We start from the raw sequence: 20,859 nt of genomic DNA on the forward strand, positions 1-20,859 counted from the left end.
CTGATTTTAACCAGGGATTCTAATTGTCTGTGCTCTATTAATTTATAGTTCAATTGTGAATATGATGTGTGCGCAGAAGAGAAGGCATAATCTTTCTCTAGGGTGTTTTACTCTCCTTGTATCTTTTTATTTGATTTTGATGTAACCTCCTTTTCAACATTCTTAATTTTTTACCTCCCTCTCTCTGCGCACTCGAAGACTCATCCATCCATGGGTCCAAACAACAATTAAAATCTCCTGCAACGATATGACTACCCCTCTTAAAATTCATAATTTTCCCAAGCACTTCTTGAAGGAATACTTCTGGATTTTTTTTTTTGGGGCAATAAATATTAACCAATGTTTATCTTTGTCCCTTTAATTTTCCCTCTTTAAACCTAAAATATCGACTTTCTGGATCTGCCAGTTTTTCCTTAACCTCAAACCCTATATTTTTTGAAAATCCAATTGCAACTTCTTTAGCATTCTTTATTGGTGAGTCTGCATAATGCCAGGTTGGATAGTACCTCGAGTATAACTTGACATTGGTATCATAAGATAAATGTGTCTCTTGTAAAAATACCACATCTATAGAATGTTGGTGTACTTCCCTCAGTATCTTATGTCTTTTAGTAGGAGAATTTAGACCTTTCACATTCATAAGTCATAAGATTAATCAAACTCATGTCTATTTACTATTACTCTTAACCTACACATTTCCATTTAGAGGTAGGAAGATGCAGGCTATTCAAATCATGGACAGCAACCCTACCCCAAACTCCCCTACCCAACCTACTCCCCCCTGGCCTATATATTGCCCTGAAATCTGACATGGGCATACCCCACTAGTGATTCCTATTTTGGGGTATGGCTCTGAGCATGCACACCTATCCTGACCCCACCCCCCCCAACATGGGGGGTTTTTTTTCTGTTTTTTTTTTTTTAAATTGCATGTCCTGATAAGCCTCCAGATGCACCACCATTTCTAACATGTCTTACTCGGGCTTCTTCAAGAAAACCAGATGGGGAACAGAGGGGAAGGCAGATGGGGAAGGAAGGAGAGAGGCAAAAAAAAAACAAGGGGAGACCATCTCACTGGGCATAGGAGACCCACCTCCCCAGCCTAAAAGGCAACGCTAAAAAATTGGCTTCCACTTCCTTACCCCTCCTCTCCCCCCCCCCCCCAGCTACTATATTCTCCTTTTTATTTACTTGCTGACATTTCTCATTTTTTAACTCTGCTCTCTCATTAGACCCCTCTGACCACCCCACAATATCCACATTCTGCAGTTCTAGTTTTTCACAGAAGTCTTCATTCTAGGAATCTCAGCCTTGCCGATTTCTGCCCAATCATGCACGTTGGAAGCTCCCAGTTATATCACTCATTTCTTTCTCATCTGATCTAATAACTGTTTCAACACTCTTCTTCTGGATAGAGTCTTGGAAGCTACATCCGCAAAAACTTGCAAATTTGTTTCTCTGAATTTTATTTCGGGAGTCTCGCACAATTTATTTTCCATATTCTCTCTCCTTCCTCATAATGAAGCGGACAATCACATCTCTTGGAAATTCTGATGCAATTCCTGGTGGACGTCTAATTCTATGCACTCTCTCAATTCTTAAAGGGTCCGTGTCAGATCTTCCTATCAAAGGGTTAAACGCACTTATTTTTTCCTGCAGATCCTCTTCTCTTGTATCTTCTGGTAGATCCCGAACCCTCAAATTATTTCTCCTCTCTCTGTTCTCTTGGTCCTCTGATTTATATGATAGCTTCCTCTGTTTTCTTATCTCTTCTACTTGCATTTCCAATTTAATAATCTGCTGGGCCTGGGTTTCCATTTTCCCTTCTACTTCTTCCACTCTTGTTCACATTTGTCCCAGATCCTTATGAATCACCGCCATTTCATGTTTCATGGAAAGTTCCAATTTTACGAAAATTTCTGCCATCTCCGTTTTTGTAGGAATTTGAGATATAGCTCCCTGTTGATCTGCCACATCTTGCTCTATTACTTTGTCAGTAATTATAGATTAATTCATCAAATTTCCATCCCACATTCCAAATGACAGTCTAGTTTGTTCCCCCGCCATACTTTCTGCTTTTTTCCTGTTGTTTCTCAGGGCCTTGTATCTCTGGACTTCTTTCCTGTATTGGCATGTATTTCTTAAATGTACTCATATTTACGTTCGATTGCAGGGTTTTTACCCCTCCTCCCTTAGCGGATCTACTCTTCGTAGTGACTGAGCTTATCTGCTGGTTATCTGTTCACTGCTCACATATGATATTATCGCCCCTCCTCCTAGTTGTTCTGTTACGTATACAGTCTTGAATAACTTTAAGCAGATATGCGATATTAGCACACTCTCTTAACCTCTGAGATCACCCAGCACCTTAATCTTCTGACTGCCCAGTCCCACCTCTCATGTATACATTGGGCGGGAATTCAATCTGACCAAAGTACCCTGTGCTTAACAGGTGTCTCAGGGTCTCATGCTCTCTCAGAGATGATTCGAGTCCGTGATCCCTCCATGGTTGGTCCTCCCTGGGAATTCCTCCTCACTTCTCACTACTTCTTACTCCTTCACACTCCACCGACAGGCACTCCAGGGTCCCGGTGTCCGCCCCTCCACTGCGCTGCTCCCCAGGCAGGGCTCACCAGCACCGCCGACCGCCTCTCAGCCTCCACATCTTCCTTAGGTGTTCCTCACTTCCTCAGCGCGGTCCGTGAGCTAAGAACCAGACCTTTGGACACATTTTTTGGGACATTTTTATTTGATTGTATTTTTTCTTTTATTTAAGTTTTTTTGGATGAGTTTATTACTATTTATGTTGGTATTGGGATAGGAGTGTTTTATATGTTTAATAGAGAAGGTTGGTTATATTGATTTACTTTCAAGGGTGAAAGTATTACTTTTCTTAAAAGGTGTATGAGAGTAGGTATTTACGACTTGGTAAGGTGTGCGGAGGTACTATTCATTAATCCCAGTGTCCCACTGCTCCTGGTGGGAGGAAGACTGCAGGCGTTCCTTCCACAATGGGAGAAGATAACTTTGAGTCTGTATATCTGAAATCTGGTCAGCCGGGGTTACAAGAGTTTTTAGAGGCCCCCCCACAAGAAGATTTTTTTGTTTCGTATATTCTAAAGAATCCGGTAAAAGCTCTTGCTATGTAGAACCTGGTTCAGGATCTGATATCCCAAAGAGTGGTGGTTCCGGTCCCGTCAAGGGAAGAACAAATGGGGTTTTATTCCCATATGTTTCTGGGGGGAAAACCGTCAGGAAAATTTTGGTTAATTCTCAACTTAAAACCCTTGAACAAAGCAGTGTGATACAAGCGGTTCCGAATGGATTCAATCTTTTTGTTCAGAAACCTGCTTTTTCATGGCATCAATTGATCTAAGGGACACCTATCTGCACATCCCAGTCAGAGAACGCTCCCAAAAAGTTTTGAGGCTAGCTCTGAGGTCAGGATGCAAGGTGCACACTGAAGACGGTTCTATTAATTGCGGTCACCTCCGCATGGAGAATTGGTGATCTACAGGCATTATCAGTCAGAGAACCCTTCCTAATGATCTATCCAGATAGGACTGTAAAGAGAATCGGTCCAGCTTTCCTTCCAAAGGTAGCGTCAGTTTTATCACCGTTCTCAAGACATTTATTTTGCCAACTTTTAGGGGAGAAGGAAATTTTAATTTGTTAGACAAGAAAAGAATCATTTTACATTATTTTAGAAGTAACTAAGGATCTCAGGAGTTCTGAGTCCTTTTTTTTTTTTTTCCCCCATTTTGTTTGCGGGGACTAAAGGGCAAAAAGCATCTAAAGCATCCATTGCCAGATGGCTGAGAGTGGCAATCAAATTAGCCTATGAGCTTTCTGATCTTGTTCCACTGCTGGGCATTAATGCTCATTCCGCAAGAGCTCTAGCAGCTACATGGGCAGAAAAGGCCGGTGCCACCTCGGAACAAATATTTATAAGGCAGCGACGTGGTCAAGCATGTCCACCTTTTGTACACCATTACAGGCTGGATTTGTTGTCAGCAGGTGAGCACGCCTTCGGTAGGAAGGTCTTGCAAACTGTGGTCCCATCCTAAGGGGATAAGTTATCGTGCTGTCCTGAAAGACGTTTTGAGAAAAAAGTTAGACTTACTGTTAACTCATTTTCTAGTAGTCTTTCAGGCCAGCAGTAATTGCTTGCCCTGATGCTGTTGTGCTTATGTTTTTCAGAGGGGCCGGAGGTACTTTTTGACAACTGAGGACTGTGGGGAGAGGCCTCCAATTTGAAGTCTAAGTAGGTGTGTGTTTCCTGCAAGAGGAGGGGGAGCTGAGTTCTCTCATGTGCTGTTCTGAAAGACTACTAGAAAACAAGTTACCGGTAAGTCTAACTTAGATTTTTTTATTGTAACGCTATTTCTGCAGGTGAGTCCCGTTCCCACACTCACCCGCATGTCACATTAGGACAAAGTGGCAGCATATGTTTTTTTTTGTTTTGTTTATTTCTTCTGCAGAAGGCAGCTTATCCTGGTTTTGTATATTATGAAGCCTGACTTGCTCTGCACAGTTTCAGCTCAGCATCCTAGACTTGTCTCTGCTGGCAGAATTGTTCTTTTGCTGGTGTACAGTAATCCTTTTTCATAGCGAAGTACAAAAATACAAATGTCTTATTACTCTGTATGATTCTGTACTCAGAAAAGTCTTAAAGAGGAATTCCAGGTATGGATATTTTTTACATTATTAAAATTATTTCACTTTCCAGCGCAGTACATAGTACAACATCAAGGTGAAAAATCCACCCAACATGGTGGGACAGAAACAAACTTTATAAGCGTAAAATATAAACATCTGTTACAACCACGTGTAACAGTAATAACAGTGCCTCACTGCAGCACACACGAAGCAGTGGGTAGATACATAAGCTATCAGTGCAACCAAATGTCAGTTACCAGGTAAAAGACATTGTTCACACTCCTTGTCTCCTCTCCGGAGCATTAACCTGGGTTCCATCCATGCAGGTTTGGGCCTCTAGAGTGCAATTTTTAAAACTGATAGGCGGAAGGATAGCTAAATAAAAACAGAGGAGGGGGGGGGAAATGGGGAGGGGGGAAAAGGGATTGTAGGAGGGAAAGGGACTGGAGTCTTGTCTAGAGCATTTCGGGGGCAGCCTAGTCAGCCTTCACTAGGCCTGAATCTTTGTAACCTGTGAAGACAGAAGCAGAACATAGTCTTGTGTGCATTGGAAGTCGTGTCAATAAAACCATGCTTTGTTAAACCGTTCCTATTTAAGTTTTACGGCTGCTGTCAAGTGCTCTATTTCATTAATCTCGTTCACTACTGCTATCCATTGGCTAATCGTTGGGCTGTTTCCATTTCAGTGAAATACACACTCTGGCTGCATTGAGTAAGTGGATCAGGAGGGATTTCTTGTACCTACGTCTGGATAGGGGAGTGGGGTTCAGGAGAAACTTCCTGGCACATGTCCAGAATGAAATCGGTAAGTTTGGGGATCATCCGTTTTAACGTCTTTCTAGAAGAACTGTAGAGCTGGGCATGACTAAAAGATGTTCAACAGTGTACCAGTCTTTTGCTGGCAGCGTTAACACAACGGTGAGACCAATGGGAAGATCTTGTGGAGGATCACCGGGGTCCTATACCATCTGGTCAGCAGTTTATAGCCTGACTCTTGAAATTGGCTGGATAGGGAAGACCAATGCGCAAAATAAAGAACCCGAGCTTTCTGCACTGGAGTCGGTTTTATCTATTTCCCTTTCCCATTTCTGAAGAAAAGGGGGAACGTAGTCCTCCAGAGGTTTGGAAATCAAAGCATAGGACATCGAGAGCTTATGACGTAAAGAGGAGGTTTGTGAGCCAAATTGCAAGATCTTACCCAAATGCACCTTGTTCAGTTTGATGGTAGAAATAAAGTGGCTTATTTGCATAGTCGTCCTTGGGTCTAGAGGGGGAGAAAGCATCTCTCGAATCCCAGAAATGGAATGCCATCTGCTGCCCATCAAAAAGTCCTGGACATGGAATTGATTGGTTGATAAAAAGGCCCATAATCTCATGTCCTCCACTCCTGGGGGGGATTCCTGAGCCCCTATGATCGGGTACATTAGGGAAAAAAACTGTGCAGTGGAGCTAAAGCAGTCCACTTTGGCTAGGGTTGGTCCCTATGGTGGGATGCATTTTGACCTCGGAGGGGAGGGGTAATGTTTGCCATGGGAGTGTCGGTAAAGGGAGTGGTGCCAAAAATTGTTCCAGGTCTACCCATCCCTTTTTTCGGACCCATGTTTGATCCAGTCTAGGGTACGTGACATATGTACTGCATATAAGTATTCAAAGGGATCCAGGAATTCTAGGCCACCCCTACTCTTTGGGTAAAGGCAGACGTCTATTGGAGATACGCTTCATTGTGTGGCCCCACAGGAAGGTTAAGATTTCCACCTTGGTCGCTCTGAGAAATGATCTAGGGCAGGGGTGTCAAACTGGCGGTCCTCCAGCTGTTGCAAAGCTACAAATCCCATCATGCCTCTGCCTTTGGGAGTCATGCTTGTAACTGTCAATCTTTCAATGCCTCATGGAACTTTGTAGTTTGGCAAAAGCTGGAGGGCCGCCAGTTTGAGACCCGTGATCTAGAGAGTGCAACCAGGATGGTTTGTAGCAAATATAGGATTCTAGGCAAAACCATAATTTTCAGAATACTGTTGCAGCCAAACCACGTAAACATTTGTTGGTGGCAACGGTTCAAATTGCCTCTAGTAGATGCCAGCCATGGGAGAAAATTCTCCTTGAATATCTCCAACAGGGGGGGAGGGGTGGTGTAAAATATATGCCTAAAATATTTTAGTTTCTTCTGGGCCCAGGAAAAAGGGAAGTTAGTGAGGAGACAATTTTAGATCTTCCAGAGTTAGGTTAATGTTTATATGTATTTTGTAGTTTAATAACGCTATGTATGTTTTGCAGCTCTTGGAGGAGGTTGGGAATAGTTATGTCTGGATGTGTAATAAAGAAGAGAAGGTCGCCAGCATAAGCCTCTATCTTGTGCTGAACGTCCCTGGCCTGTAGGCCCTGTGGTCCAGGTGGGCCCTGATTCTACAGAGTAAAGGCTCTAAGATCAAAATGAAGATCAGGGGTGTCTAGTGCCATTGCTCAGCAAGAATGGGGAAGATAAGGCTTCATTAGCTCTTACAGTCGCTGTTGGGTGTGAATAAATTCCGTCCACCATTTGCACATATGTTCTCCCAGACCGATATATCTCAAAGTACATCTAAGAGCCAGTTGACCCGATCAGAAGCCCTTTCCACATCCGCTGACAGCAGTAGGGTGGGGATGTCTCTAGAACAGGCCAAATGAATCAGGTTTAGAGCTCTGGTGGTGCTTTCCCTCACCTCCCTATTGGGAATAAAGCCCACTTGGTCATTATAGGTCAGTGTGGGCAAGTACGATATAAGCCTATTAGCTAGGATCTTTGTGAAGACCTTGAGGTCTACATTTAACAAGGAGATGGGATGATAATTTGCACAGTCCAAACCATCCCTGCCCTCCTTGGGAATCAAGACCATGTTCGCGGCAAGGGTGGATGTGGGCAAGGCCTCTCCGTCCAACAGGGAATTACAGGACTTCACCAATCTAAAGTTAGGTCCATATATATTTGGACACGGGCACAATTTTTGTTTTTTTCAGGTATTTACCAAAACCTATTCAAGCTGTAGTTATATAATGGATGTGGGCTGAAAGTGCACTACTCCTTCATTATTTCTTCATCAATTAACCACTTCCCGACCGGCCGTTGTATATAAACGGCCGGACGGTGGCAGTGCAGGGTCGGGTGGCCGTTTATAAACGGCCTCCCCGAACCCTGCTTGTGCGCGCTCCCTGGGAGCACGCAGCACCACAATTCGGTGCCCGCTGTGTCCTCCGGACACAGTGAACCACCGATCGTCGGACGGGACCTCTGTACGAGGTCCCGATCATGTGATCACTGATTGGCCAATCAGTGATCACATGCAAAGTAGTAAGCAAGATGTCACTTGTGACATCATTGCTTACTACGTGTGAAATCTGTGAATGATCACAGAGGTCACATGGTACAAGGCTATTCACAACAGCCTTGTACCATGTGACAAGCTGTGACCAATCACAGCTCACTCAGTACTTCTCAATGACTTCAAGAATGCAGACAGAGAGAAAGAGAAATGATTGCTTTTTCATCCTATATGGGTGTAAAAACAATCAGTGTAAAAAAAAAAAAATAAAATGTTTACATACTGCTAGGGCGACAGTATGTAAAAAAAAAAATAAAATAAAAAATAATATAAAAAAATAAACAGTTTGGTACATTCTCAGGAAAGAACACACTGGTGAGCTCAGCAACATAAAAAGGCATGGAAGTCCACAGAAGACAACAGTGGTAGATGATTGCAGGGTCCTCTCTATGGAAAAGAAAAACCCATCCACAACATTCAGACAAGTGAAGAACACTCTCCAGGAGGTGGGTGTATCATTGTCAAAGTTTACAATCAAGAGAAGACTTCACGACAGCAAATACAGAGGGTTCATCTCAAGGTGCAAACCATTCAGAAGCCTGAAGAATAGAAAAGCCAGATTAGGCTTTGCCAAAAAACATCTGGAAAAAAAAAAAAAACCAGACCAGTTGTGGAAAAACATATTGTTTTTGGTATCCTGAATAGCTCGGGCCAGTTGCCTCCCAGGTTTACCTACAAATTCATAGTAGTGTCTCTGGGAATACATCAATTATGGTTTTGCCTTCATGAGAAGGATAGAGTTTAGGTTGTCTCTTAGGAGTTTAAGGTCAACAGCCGTGTATGGATATTTTTTACATGGTTACAGTGGTCCATCTTGCATATACTATACCTGGCCAATGGCCCTGGAAAGTGGAAATCACTGAAGTAAACATTGTTACTGCCAGATGCTGGTCTGCTTTATTCTGAACACAGGAGGTCAGCCATTTTGCAGGGACACCATTCAGAGAATGATTCACATTTTTTAAGTGAATGCAAAGCGTTTATTTGATTGGGCGAAGTGGAGAGTATGACATCACTGGCTTGTCTCTGCACCTCATCCAGTAATGGAACTCTTTTGCATTCATTCAGAAAATGCAACACTTTATCTAAAAGGCATCCATGCTGAGCTGCCAACATCTGGTGTTCAGATTGCTGCAGGGCAGCCCTTCAGCATCAGAGGTCATTTAAAATAGTTGTCTACTACAGTGATTTCCAGCTTCCAGGGTCATAATAGGTGTGGTATATGCAAGCTGGACCAATGTACAGTATCTCACTGAAGTGAGTACACCCCTCACATTTTTGTAAGTATTTTATTTTATCTTTTCATGTGACACTACTGAAGAAATGACACTTTCCTGCAATGTAAAGTAGTCGGTGTACAGCTTGCATAACAGTGTAAATTTGCTGCCCCCTCAAAATAAGCCATTCATGTCTAAACCACTGGCAACAAACGTTAGTACACCCCTAAGTGAAAATGTCCAAATTGGGCCCAAAGTGTCAATATTGTGTGTGGCCACCATTATTTTCCAGCACTGCCTTAACCCTCTTTGACATGGAGTTCACCAGAGCTTCACAGGTTGCCACTGGAGTCCTCTTCCACTCCTCCATGACGACATCATGGAGCTAGTGGATGTTGGAGACCTTGCGCCCCTCCACCTTCTATTTGAGGATGCCCCACAGATGCTCAATAGGGTTTAGGTCTGGAGACATGCTTAGCCAGTATATCACCTTCACCCTCAGCTTCTTTAGCAAGGCAGTGGTTGTCTTGGAGGTGTTTGGTGTCATTATCATGTTTGAATACTGCCCTGCAGCCCAGTCTCTGAGGAGAGGGGATCATGCTTCTGCTTCAGTATGTCACAGTACATGTTGGCATTCATGGTTGCCTCAATGAACTGTAGCTCCCCAGTGCCGGCAGCACTCATGCAGCCCCAGACCATGACACTCCCACCAGCATGTTGGACTGTAGGCAAGGCACACTTGTCTTTGTACTCCTCACCTGGTTGCCGCCACACACACTTGACACCATCTGAACCAAATAAGTTTATCTTGGTCTCATCAGACCACAGGACATGGTTCCAGTAATCCATGTCCTTAGTCTGCTTGTCTTCAGCAAACTGTTTGCGGGCTTTCTTGTGCACCATCTTTAGAAGAGGCTTCCTTCTGGGATGACAGCCATGCAGACCAATTTGATGCAGCGTATGGTCTGAGCACTGACAGGCAGACCCCCACCCCTTCAACCTCTGCAGCAATGCTGGCAGCACTCATACATCTATTTTCCAAAGACAACCTCTGGATATGACGCTGAGCACGTACACTCAACATCCTTGGTTGACCATGGTGAGGCCTGTTCTGAGTTGAAGCTATCCTGTTAAACCACTGTATGGTCTTGGCCACCGTGCTGCAGCTCAGTTTCATGGTCTTGGCAATCTTCTTATAGACTAGGCCATCTTTTTATGTAGAGCAACAATTCTTTTTTTCAGATCCTTGGAGAGTTCTGTGCCATGAGGTGCCATGTTGAACTTCCAGTGACCAGTATGAGAGAGTGATAACACCAAATCTAACACACCTGCTCCTTATTCATACCTGAGACCTTGTAACACTGAGTCACATGACACCGGGGAACAAAAGTGCCTAATTGGGCCCAATTTGGACATTTTCACTTAGGGGTGTTCTCACATTTGTTGCCAGCGGTTTAGACCTTAATGGCTGTGTTGAGTTATTTTGAGTGGACAGAAAATTTACTTGGTTATACAAGCTGTACACTCACTACTTTACATTGTAGCAATGTGTCACTTCTTCAGTGTTGTCACATGAAGAGATATAATAAAATATTTACAAAAATGTGAGGGGTGTACTCACTTCTGTGAGCTACTGTAACTGTATACCTGGAATTCTTCTTTAAGTCTTAGAGCAGACTCCACAACGTGGCTGCTGCTACTTTTTAATCAATCAGAAAGCCTCTTCTGTTGTCCTCTCTGACTTGCTTTCACTTTGCTTCATGGCTGAAACCTGCCATCCAGCTATGCAATGGGGCTTCCTCATTGGCCAGAAGAAGACAGGTGTTGACATCTAGTAGGCATCTTGTGGTTTGTGCTCTTCAGTAATTGAGTTCAGTTTTCTTTGATATTCAGTTTAAAAAGCAAAGGGAAAAAGTTGCCAGCTTTGTTTGCTGGTATTCTTTATCGCTAAATTCTTTTCAGGAGAAGTTAACATCCGAACTCCTTCTTATTTTTTTTTTTTTTTTTATTACTACTTTTTATCATATTAATCAGTTTGGCTTTAAAAAATGGAAAAGTCACGTAACCGCACGCCCATGGGAAGATCGATCTGAAATTGTAAAAGAACTCTACTCTGACCTGAAGGTGGTGAAAACTGCAGTCAGTAAGTTGATCATCGTCCTTTCTTTCATTTTAGTTGGGTAATGTGCTGTATGTCAGGGAAGGAGGGGTGAAGCAAAAGTAAGCTATTGTATTGCAGACGTTTACTATGGTTTAGGGCAGGGCTCTCCAAACTGTGGCCCATGGGCTGAATGTGGCCCTTTTTTTCCCAGCCTTTATCTGGCTCGTGGGCACTACTCCTCCCATTGATGCACGGCACTCTTCCTCTCACTGACACCAACAATGAGACCCCTCCTTTGGCTGGCAACAACAGTGGGATGCTATTCCTCCCACTAATATTAGCAACAGCGCACTATTCCTGTCACTAATACCAATAATGAGATTCTTCCTCCTACTAACCACAGACGTTGGGTAATTTTTTATTTTTTTTTTACACTTATTGTTTTACTCCCAAGAACATTTTCTACCCTCACCGCCCCCCCCCCCCCCCCCTAAATTCTGAAGGAAAGTAAACTTGTATAGAAAGTTTGGAAACCCCTGGTTCAGGGTAGGTGTTGATTTACAAAGTTATGTAATCTTAAGCCATTGCTAGTACTTCGCAAACTCATTGCAAATATTGCCAGGAGTCTAGGAGCTATAGCTTAATATAGTGGAATATTTCTCTAGATTGTAAACTTACTGTACAAGTAGTAATATTTTACTGAATCCCCAAGATGAAAAAATACGTGAAAATACTTTTCATTTTTTTCATTATTTCATTTACTTTTCTCCAAAGAAAACTTTTGGTACAAAATCCTTCCCCTTTCCCTGCTTTATGAATATATTCTGTGGCCTGTAACTTAGCTAGAGTGGTTTGGAGTCCATCCCAAGCGCTATTTAAAGTACCCTTTTGTTTGGCAGTGGTGCCATATATTTAAACTATGCAGCCTATAAAATGCTCTCTGGTACCGAATCTATGCTCCAGTGTGCCCCCTAAGATCTAGTTCTTTCACCATAGGGCACATACCGAAGGTTAGGCCTGGCTGTTCAGTCACAGTTTGCTTGTAAAAGAGACCCCCACCCTTGTGATAGTCTTGTTTTGCTGCTCTGTTCATGTCAGTGGCCAGGGATGTGGTTACAGATGGAGATTGGGGTTTAGCTGAAGTTTTATATAACTCTAGCCCATGTTTGGTCTGCAAAAGTACTTTGAGGAAAGGAGGGGTAGTTATTAAACAGCTGATGAAACCTATTTTAAAAGGTTCTTATGTTTACATGCTTGCTAATAGAAATGTTTTATTCAATAAAATTTTTTTTTTTTTAAATAAAAACCTTTTTCTATTCCCTTCTTTATTTTCACAGCCTCGCAAATAAGCATTGGCAACATACTTTATGTACTTCTCTTTGGATGGTGGATCGCTCTGCTTTACCTTTTGGTATCTGTCCTTATGTTTCTCTCCATACTAGGATCCCCTTATGGTATGTTTCAATTTGGTAATATGGCTACAATCACCTCATACAGTTTGTCTACATTTATTATTATTATACAGTATTTATATAGCGCCAATGGGTATGCTCAGCGCTGTACAGTAGCAGGGGGGACAGAACATGAGACAAGACAGTTACAATACACGAGGGGTTTGAGGGCATTGCTCTTTTGAGCTTACAATCTAGGAGGGAGGGGAAGGTGGCACAGTAGGAGTTTGCTGTGGGGGATGGAGTGGCGGGAGGAGTGGAGGAGGTCAGTTGTTAGGTGAGGTCAGGTGTTAGGTGAAGTTGGGGTAGGCTTTCCTGAAGAGGAGGGTTTTCAGGGTGCGCCTGAAGGTGAGGAGGGTAGGCGACAGTCTGATGGATTGGGGTAGGGAGTTCCAGAAGATGTGGAAAGTCCTGGAGAAGTCCTGCAATCGAGCATGGGAGGAGGAGACCAGGGAGCTAGAGAGTAGCAGGTCCTGTGAGGAACGGAGGGCACGGGTAGGGTAGTATTTTGGTATCAGGTCAGTTATGTAGATTGGGGCGGCATTGTGAATGGCTTTGTAGGTCAGAGTTAGCAGTTTTAATTTGATGCGTTGGGCAATCGGGAGCCAATGAAGGGATTGGCAGAGGGGGGAGGCAGATGTGGAGCGGTTGGTGAGGTGGATGAGTCTAACCGCTAAGTTTAGGATCGACTGGAGTGGGGATAGCGCTCGTTTGGGTAGGCCAGTGAGAAGGGAATTGCAATAGTCCAGGCGTGAGATGAGGGAGTGTACGAGTTGTTTGGTGGTGTCTGGCGTGAGGAACGTGCGTATCTTGGAGATGTTGCGGAGGTGGAGCCTGCAAGATCTAGATAGCAGTTGGATGTGGGGTAGGAAGGAGAGGTGGGAGTCCAGGGTGACACCCAGGACTTTGGCGTGTGGGGTGGGAGAGATGGTGGCGTTGTTAGTAGTGATGGAGAAGATGGGGGGGGCACGGGGTGGGGGGGGAAGACCAGGAGCTCGGTTTTGGATAGGTTAAGTTTGAGGAAATGGAGCGACATCCAGTCTGATATGTCGTTTAGGAGGTGGGCGATGCGGGCAGAGAATGAGGGGGTGAGGTGGGGGGTGGAGAGGTAAATTTGGGTGTCGTTGGCATAGAGGTGGTAGTTGAAGCCGTGGGAGTGAATAAGTTTGCCAAGGGAGGAGGTATAGATGGAGAAGAGTAGGGACCCGAGGACAGAGCCTTCGGGGACCCCAACAGACAGGGGGAGGTGGCAGTGTTGTAGGTGACGCTGAAGGAGCATTGGGAAAGGTAGGAGGCGAACCAGGAGAGATCAGCGTCCTTGATGCCAAGGGAGTGCAGTTTGGCAAGGAGGAGAGGGTGGTCAACAGTGTCGAAGGCCGCGGAGAGGTTGAGGAGCAGGAGGATAGAATAGTGGCCATTGGCTTTGGCGGTTAGCAGGTCGTTGGTGATTTTAAGTAGGGCGGTTTCGGTGGAGTGCAGGGGACGGAAGCCAGACTGTAGGGGGTCAAGGAGGTTGTTATCAGTGAGGTGGGCGCTTAGGCGATTGTAGGCCAGGTGCTCAAGGAGCTTGGAAATGAAGGGCAACAAGGAGATGGGTCTAAGGTTGTTAAGGTTAGTGGGGTCAAGGGAGGGTTTTTTGAGTATGGGGGTGATGTGTGCGTGCTTTAGAGGGGAGGGGAAGGTGCCAGTGGAGAGGGAGAGATTGAAGATATGGGTGAGGGAGCGAATGATGGAGGGGGGGGGGTGACTGGAGGAGCTGTGAGGGGAAAGGGTCCAGGGGGCAGGTGGTGAGGCGGGCTACAGTGAAGACCTTAGCAACCTCCTCGGGAGTAGTTGGGCTGAAGGAGCGGAGTGTTGGGGAGGTGATGATCTGTGGGGCATTAGGTATAGTGGGGAGTAGTGCGGCTATGAGGTCGGGGGAGGGGACAATTGAGGGGTTAAAGGAGGGCGGGAGGCTGGGTGGAGAGGTGGATTGTGAGTTGACAATGTCCTTACGGATTGCGTCAATCTTGTTTTGGAAGTGATTGGCAATCTCGTGGGCGGTGAGTGAGGTGGTGGGGGGGAGAGAGCAGGGATTTGAAAGTGGAGAAGAGCTGACGAGGACAGGTGCAGAGAGGGTGTTGATAAGGGTTATGAAATAGGCTTGCTTGGCGGCGTGGAGGGAGGTGGTGTAGGCGAGGTAGGCGGCTTTATGAGGGATAACGCGCTAGGGGATCTGGTTTTGCACCATAAGCCATTAGTGTGGCTCCCTCCCTAATTCTAAAATGCTTAGAAGAAAATATGTAATTTTTTATTGATTAGCTGTTGATTTATACTGTGGGTGTACGGTGCTCAAAATGAAGGTGTGCTGCGCATATATATGTATGTATGTATGTATGTATGTATATGTCCTCTCTTGGATTGCAAAATTACCAAGTTTTTTTACTGAAACCTAGGGAGGGCTAAGATTATGCATACAGTTACACAGTCTGTTTTGAGAGTTACACAAGTTACAAGGTCAAAACCCCTTAATGTCCTCTGTTTTAACTACTTGACCCCATGGCATTTTTTCTGTTCGGCACTATTCTCATTTAACTGGCAATTGTTCTGTCATGTAAGACTGCACCCAAATAAAATTTTATATCTTTTTTTTTTTTTTTTTTTTTTTTGTTTTTTTGTTTTCACACAAATAGAGCTTTTTTTGGTGGTATTTGCTAACCACTTTTTTTTTTTTTTTTTTATTGCATAGATGAAAAAATAAACTTTTGGTAAAAGTTATATTTTCTTGTTCTAAAATCTATCCAATAAATCAATTTCTTCATATATTTAGGCCAAAACTTATTCTGCTACATGTCTTTGGTTTAAAAAAAAAAAAAAATTCCAATAAGTGTTTGTTTGGTTTGTGTGAAAGTTATAGCATCTACAAACTATGATGTGTGTGAGATATATATATTTATTTATTTAATATGTATACTGGAATTTTACATGGCTCTAGACCCTATACTGGTAATGGCGGTGATCAGTGTGACTGTGATAGTGTGGTAGGCAATCTGGCGTTAACAGACACTGGCTGGGAAGGAAATGAACTGACACTGAAATTGCTAGTGACACTAATAGTGATTGGAGATGATACTGTACTAATGACAGAGTGCACAACCGCCCTAGTATACAGTAACTCCATTTATTAAATTTAAAACCATAAGACAATTGCACTCACATGATATGGTCATGAACAAGGCACTGAAAAGAAATGTCCTCCTCAGCTTCTCCCAGACTGACAGCATAGGATGTGTAGCATGCAAGTATGGTGACCGCTCTCCTGGATAGACAGATCCTGCGGCATCCGGGCAGAACGTGCTGCCGCTATTGCGCATGTGCCTGGGCCAGCCTGCGCATGCTCCATGTATATGTCTCGATACTCAGAGGGGAAGGGAGGAGGGAATTTCAACATGGTTGCTATGATGATGCATTTTGGAGGCATGGCCTCTTTTGTCAAGTCATGCCCACCTGCGTCACCCGGAATCTTATACAGTGCTCAGCATAAACGAGTACACATCTTTTTTGAAAAGTAAGATTTTAATCAGTATCTCGATGAACACAAGAACAATTTCCAAAATGTTGACAAAACTAATTTTTTTTTTTTTTTTGTTTTTTTTATAGAACATTTGTATAGCTGATTACATGAAAGGAAGGTTAATAATATAACTTATATTTATATATATATATAATGGCCAAAATTGTAGCATTTCAAATATATGGCAATATATTTGTGAAGAATATTAGAATATTTTTTAAATATATGTCAAATATATTTTTCTTCCATGTGGGTTATGCCACACTGCCTACTAAATGTCTCTAATTCTAGCACTACACTGTAACAGTAGAGCAGAATTGTAAAGCATTTTATGATTCTGCAGAGTTTGACAGTATATTTCACTTCATATGCAGGTGTGCTTTGTTGGAGGCTTGCAGGATTCTTTATTTGGCCATTTGGAAAAGTGATCCTAGAGGTAAGCCAGTACCATGGAACCTAAGGCAGTGTTAGACCTTAATACCTACCATTGCTCCTGTGCCTGGCTACTTACTAATGCATTCAATCTTGCTGTATTTTATGCTTTGTGATAGACATACACAAGTTGCATTCCTTTAAATAATTGAAATAACTCCTAGTAATCTAATGTCCAAGATTATATGCGACTGCTTATTGTGAATTCACATTACAGTCAGAAATCCAAATGTGTTAAATTCCACCACTGTTTTTGGATTGTGGAACTAATAGATGTCAAATTTGTGTGTTTTTTTTTAATCTGTATAGTAAGTTAGTAATTTCCTTAGACTCCTATAGTGGTGATTTGATTCTAGCAGGGATTCGGCTGTGTGACTTTTTCCAGAGCTTGCAATTGATAATAAAATAACACATTTTACTCAGAACAGGCATTGGCAGTGTGTGTTCTGCACCGTGCCGCAGAAAAGGGCCTTCCCCGAATTGTTGCCACAAGGTTGGAAATACACAATTATCTAAAATGTCTGTGCTGTAGTACTAACACTTCCCTTCACTGGAAACACCTTTAACTAGGGCAGCACAGTGGCTAAATTGTTAGCACTTCCGCCTGGCAGTACTAGGGTCATTGGTTCAAATTACAACCAGAGCACCACCTGCCTGGAGTTTGCATGTTCACCTTGTGCCTGCGTGGGTTTCCTCTGGGTACTCCGGTTTCCTCCCACACACCAAAGACATGCTGGCAGGTTAATTGGATCCTGTCTAACACTCAGTCCCTTGAAGGTTAGAGACTGATGTGAATGTGCAATATATATGTAAAGCGCTGTGTAAATTGCCGTCTCTATATAAGTACCTATAATAAACTCAGTTTTGAAGATCAATGTACTTATTTGCCAACACCCTTTCGGTATGCTGGCAGATATGTACATTGATCTGTGAAGTTTCTGTTCTCCAGCTGGCTATTGTTGCAGCACCCGCTATTCCATATCCTACTCCAGGAACATGTGTGTTGGGAATATTGAGTCAATCATTTTAATGTGTTTCCCCATAATTTTTCTCTATGTACTGTAATACACTGCTTTTAAAAGTGTAGATTTTTTTTCTAACATGATGTTTAATATTCCCAGAGTGGCACAAAGCATAACAGAAAATGCTGTGTGAGATTCACGAACTGTGATGCCATACCAGAGGTGGATGAGCAGGAGAAAACTCCCCTCATAGAGAATTGTGAGAATGTACATTCAGATTTCCAGGGACTTGAGGTCCGATACTGGGTAAGTAAGCCTTTCAATTTGCCTCTTTTCAGCAGAGACCACCTTGAGCAAATCATTATCATTCACTCCTGTACTTTCTAATCTTGTGAATGCTTCCAGCTATATATAATTAATGCATACATGGTCAGAATAAGGCTTCATTCATACAGGCACTGGCAGCAGTACTGCATGACTAAGGCATTTGTTTTCATGCCTGCACCAACTCCAAGCTGCCTGCTGGCAGCTTATGGAAGTGGATGCAGATACAGCAGCTGCATGGACAGCCACAGGTCAAAAAATTGACGGGCTGCACATCTGTTTTGTTCACACCTGCCAAATTGACATGCAGCTGTGTCTGAGCAGCCGTTGCTTCTGCATGCACCTTGCAGTAGATGCAAGTGCAAAAACCATTTCTTCATTTATGCAGTATGGATGCTAGTGCCTGTCTAAATGAGGCCTTTTCCTAGCAAGACAATTGATAAATGTCTTTTATCCAGTGCATGAGACCATTATAGAGTGTCGGCAACAGAAGATCAGCACAAAAAGTAGTCCTAACAGTAGAATATTTCCCTGCAGGCACATAAAAAAAGTAAAATTTCACTTTTGTTGGGAGTATATGCTTTCAATGTAATTGCCTTTTCATAGAATTCAATACAGATTCTTACCTTGTCCAGGCAGAGTGCTAATGTGGAGGTTCTGTCTTAAATCATTGTGCAGCCAGATCAGATGGTGTAAAGAGCTGAATCTGCATCTTGACATTTCTGCAGACATGTACAGTCTACATAAAGCTAAGATGTGGAATGGTTGATGCCGTTGAGGCTACATTTGTACAGGCTTTTTGCCATGGTGCAAATGGCAGTCGCAGGAATCTAGTGATTCCTACTACTGTTTTTGACAGGAGTTCGCACAGCCACCGGTTATTCATGTCTGTCACAGCTAGCGATTTATCTGTGACAATTGCTGCTGGAAACGCTGTGTGTGTGTGTGTGTGTGTGTGTGTGTGTGTCCAGCTGCGATTACTGCAGGGCTGTGCGTACAACCACATAAACAGCTGCTGCCAGTGAGATGTCATTGCAGTGTAAGGGCTCAGCAGTCACAGCTGGGTGCTCACACCTGCTAAAAATGGCAGCAGGAGTCACTATATTCCTGTCAATTCCATTTGCGTCACATCAAAACACCTGTGCTAATGTAGCCTAATGCAGGCCATAGACGGTTCGTTTATCAGCCGGTTTTTTTTTTTTTTTTTTGTCCGAAAGAATATCGGCCCATTTTTGCATTGTTAGTGGGGCAACGGCATTGGCCAATTTTCGCGGTTCCTCCTCATTTTGTTTATCGGTCATGCTGGAAAATCCGTGAAAAACGGACGCAATCATTGGTGGCAACATCGGTTTACAGAACGAACGATGTTTTGTTTTTCAGACGAAAAATCGGCTGATAAACGAATCGTCTATGGCCTGCATAAGAGTCTTATCACCCACACAGTCCAGAAGTTTGGAGTGGGTCAAATGGCTACACCTGGGTAATAATGGAATTATGGTCAGATATGTGCATGTTTACCATTTACAATTTTAAATCTGAGTGTAAAATGTGATTTGTATAAACGGTCTTGACGTTACTGTGTTTTTTGTTTTTTTTTCTTTTTTAGTGGCGAATCAGCACTTATGTGTGGCTCTTGGTAGGATTTCCATTACTTGCAGTAGTCCATGGGTTAGCATGCATCATATCTTGGCTTCTAGTCTTCTTCATTCCAATCTTCAAGATGAATGCCAGGATTCTATTTAAGGTGTTGTTGATGCCTCCAGAACATGTACACATCCGAGGGACCAAAAAGGTAGGAAGCCCAGTGGCATACCTAGCATATCTGGCACCCGGGTTCAGCCATTTTTCAAAACCCACACACAAATAACTAAAGGCGTAAAACAGCACGCACAGGTCACCTTCACAAATAATGGGTGTGGAATAATTGGACTAAGAGTGGGAGGGGCTTAAAGGGCCATGGTTAAATAAAACCTGCGTCTACTCACTTTGTACATTTATACACGAGTACTGTGGCATGTGTGTGCTATGTATAGAGAGCAGTGAACATACAGGTCACTGCACAGAGCGCAACCAAAAATTACTCCCCTGCTGCCAGTACAAATCTTCCTCCTCGAAGCCCATAGTCCCTATGGTACAGGCCCCAACCAACGGCTCCAATCCCCCTCTCCCTCCCCCAGTACAGATCATTCAACCCCCCTCTCCCCAAAACACCACCTCTGTACAGTCTCCCTCTTCAGTGCAGATCTCCTTACCAGATGCATGTAGTTTAGTGCAAGGGGCACCTCCCCTTGGCTCTGAACTGTCTCTGTCAGACAGGCAGAAGTGGTGCCGCAGTGTCTGATACTAGAACTACATTGCCACTTCTGTCTGTGAGAGGCAGGTTACACAGTGCTACAAAACTTTGCTTTTTTTTGGTGGGGGGGTGAATTTTGAAAAATACTTTGTACAGGCAAGTATAGTTTTGACTTTTCTATGAACTATACATTTGATACCTGTCCCTGCATTTTCTGAAAGGTTCCAATATGTGGTTTCCTTTCCTGTTGATAACAAGTTGAGTTTGAAGCTATTTGGCATATAGTCTTTTGGCTCTCTGTGTACATTCTACTGTACTCTGAAAATTTTGCTTCTGGAGTGAGATGGCTATTTTTGCAGCCCAAAGGAGAGCCAGTCTATCTCTAAATTATACCATCTAGTAATGGCAGGAAGCAACTTGTTCACACCAGAGCAGCATGTTGCTGGTGAACATTTTACCCTCATTTCCTGTTTGATTAAACCATTGTTGCAAGACACAAGATGAAGGGAAA

At 43.3% G+C, this 20,859-nt stretch overlaps 1 protein-coding gene across 1 annotated transcript in view; it reads left to right on the forward strand.

Annotated features, from left to right (window-relative positions):
• Positions 1-20,859, forward strand: part of LOC149462408 (uncharacterized) — a 138,507-nt gene that overhangs the window by 37,154 nt on the left and 80,494 nt on the right. Inside the window, exons 4-8 of the mRNA XM_089676913.1 lie at positions 11,267-11,375; positions 12,671-12,787; positions 16,712-16,773; positions 17,891-18,037; positions 19,662-19,847. Coding sequence (XP_089533039.1) covers positions 11,267-11,375; positions 12,671-12,787; positions 16,712-16,773; positions 17,891-18,037; positions 19,662-19,847 — 621 coding nt within the window. The remainder of the gene's footprint in view (positions 1-11,266; positions 11,376-12,670; positions 12,788-16,711; positions 16,774-17,890; positions 18,038-19,661; positions 19,848-20,859) is intronic.

The sequence above is a fragment of the Staurois parvus genome, unplaced genomic scaffold (genome assembly GCF_062004578.1).
Source record: "Staurois parvus isolate SC_StPar_1 unplaced genomic scaffold, SC_StPar_1.0 ptg000175l, whole genome shotgun sequence".
Taxonomy (NCBI): Eukaryota; Metazoa; Chordata; class Amphibia; order Anura; family Ranidae; genus Staurois; species Staurois parvus.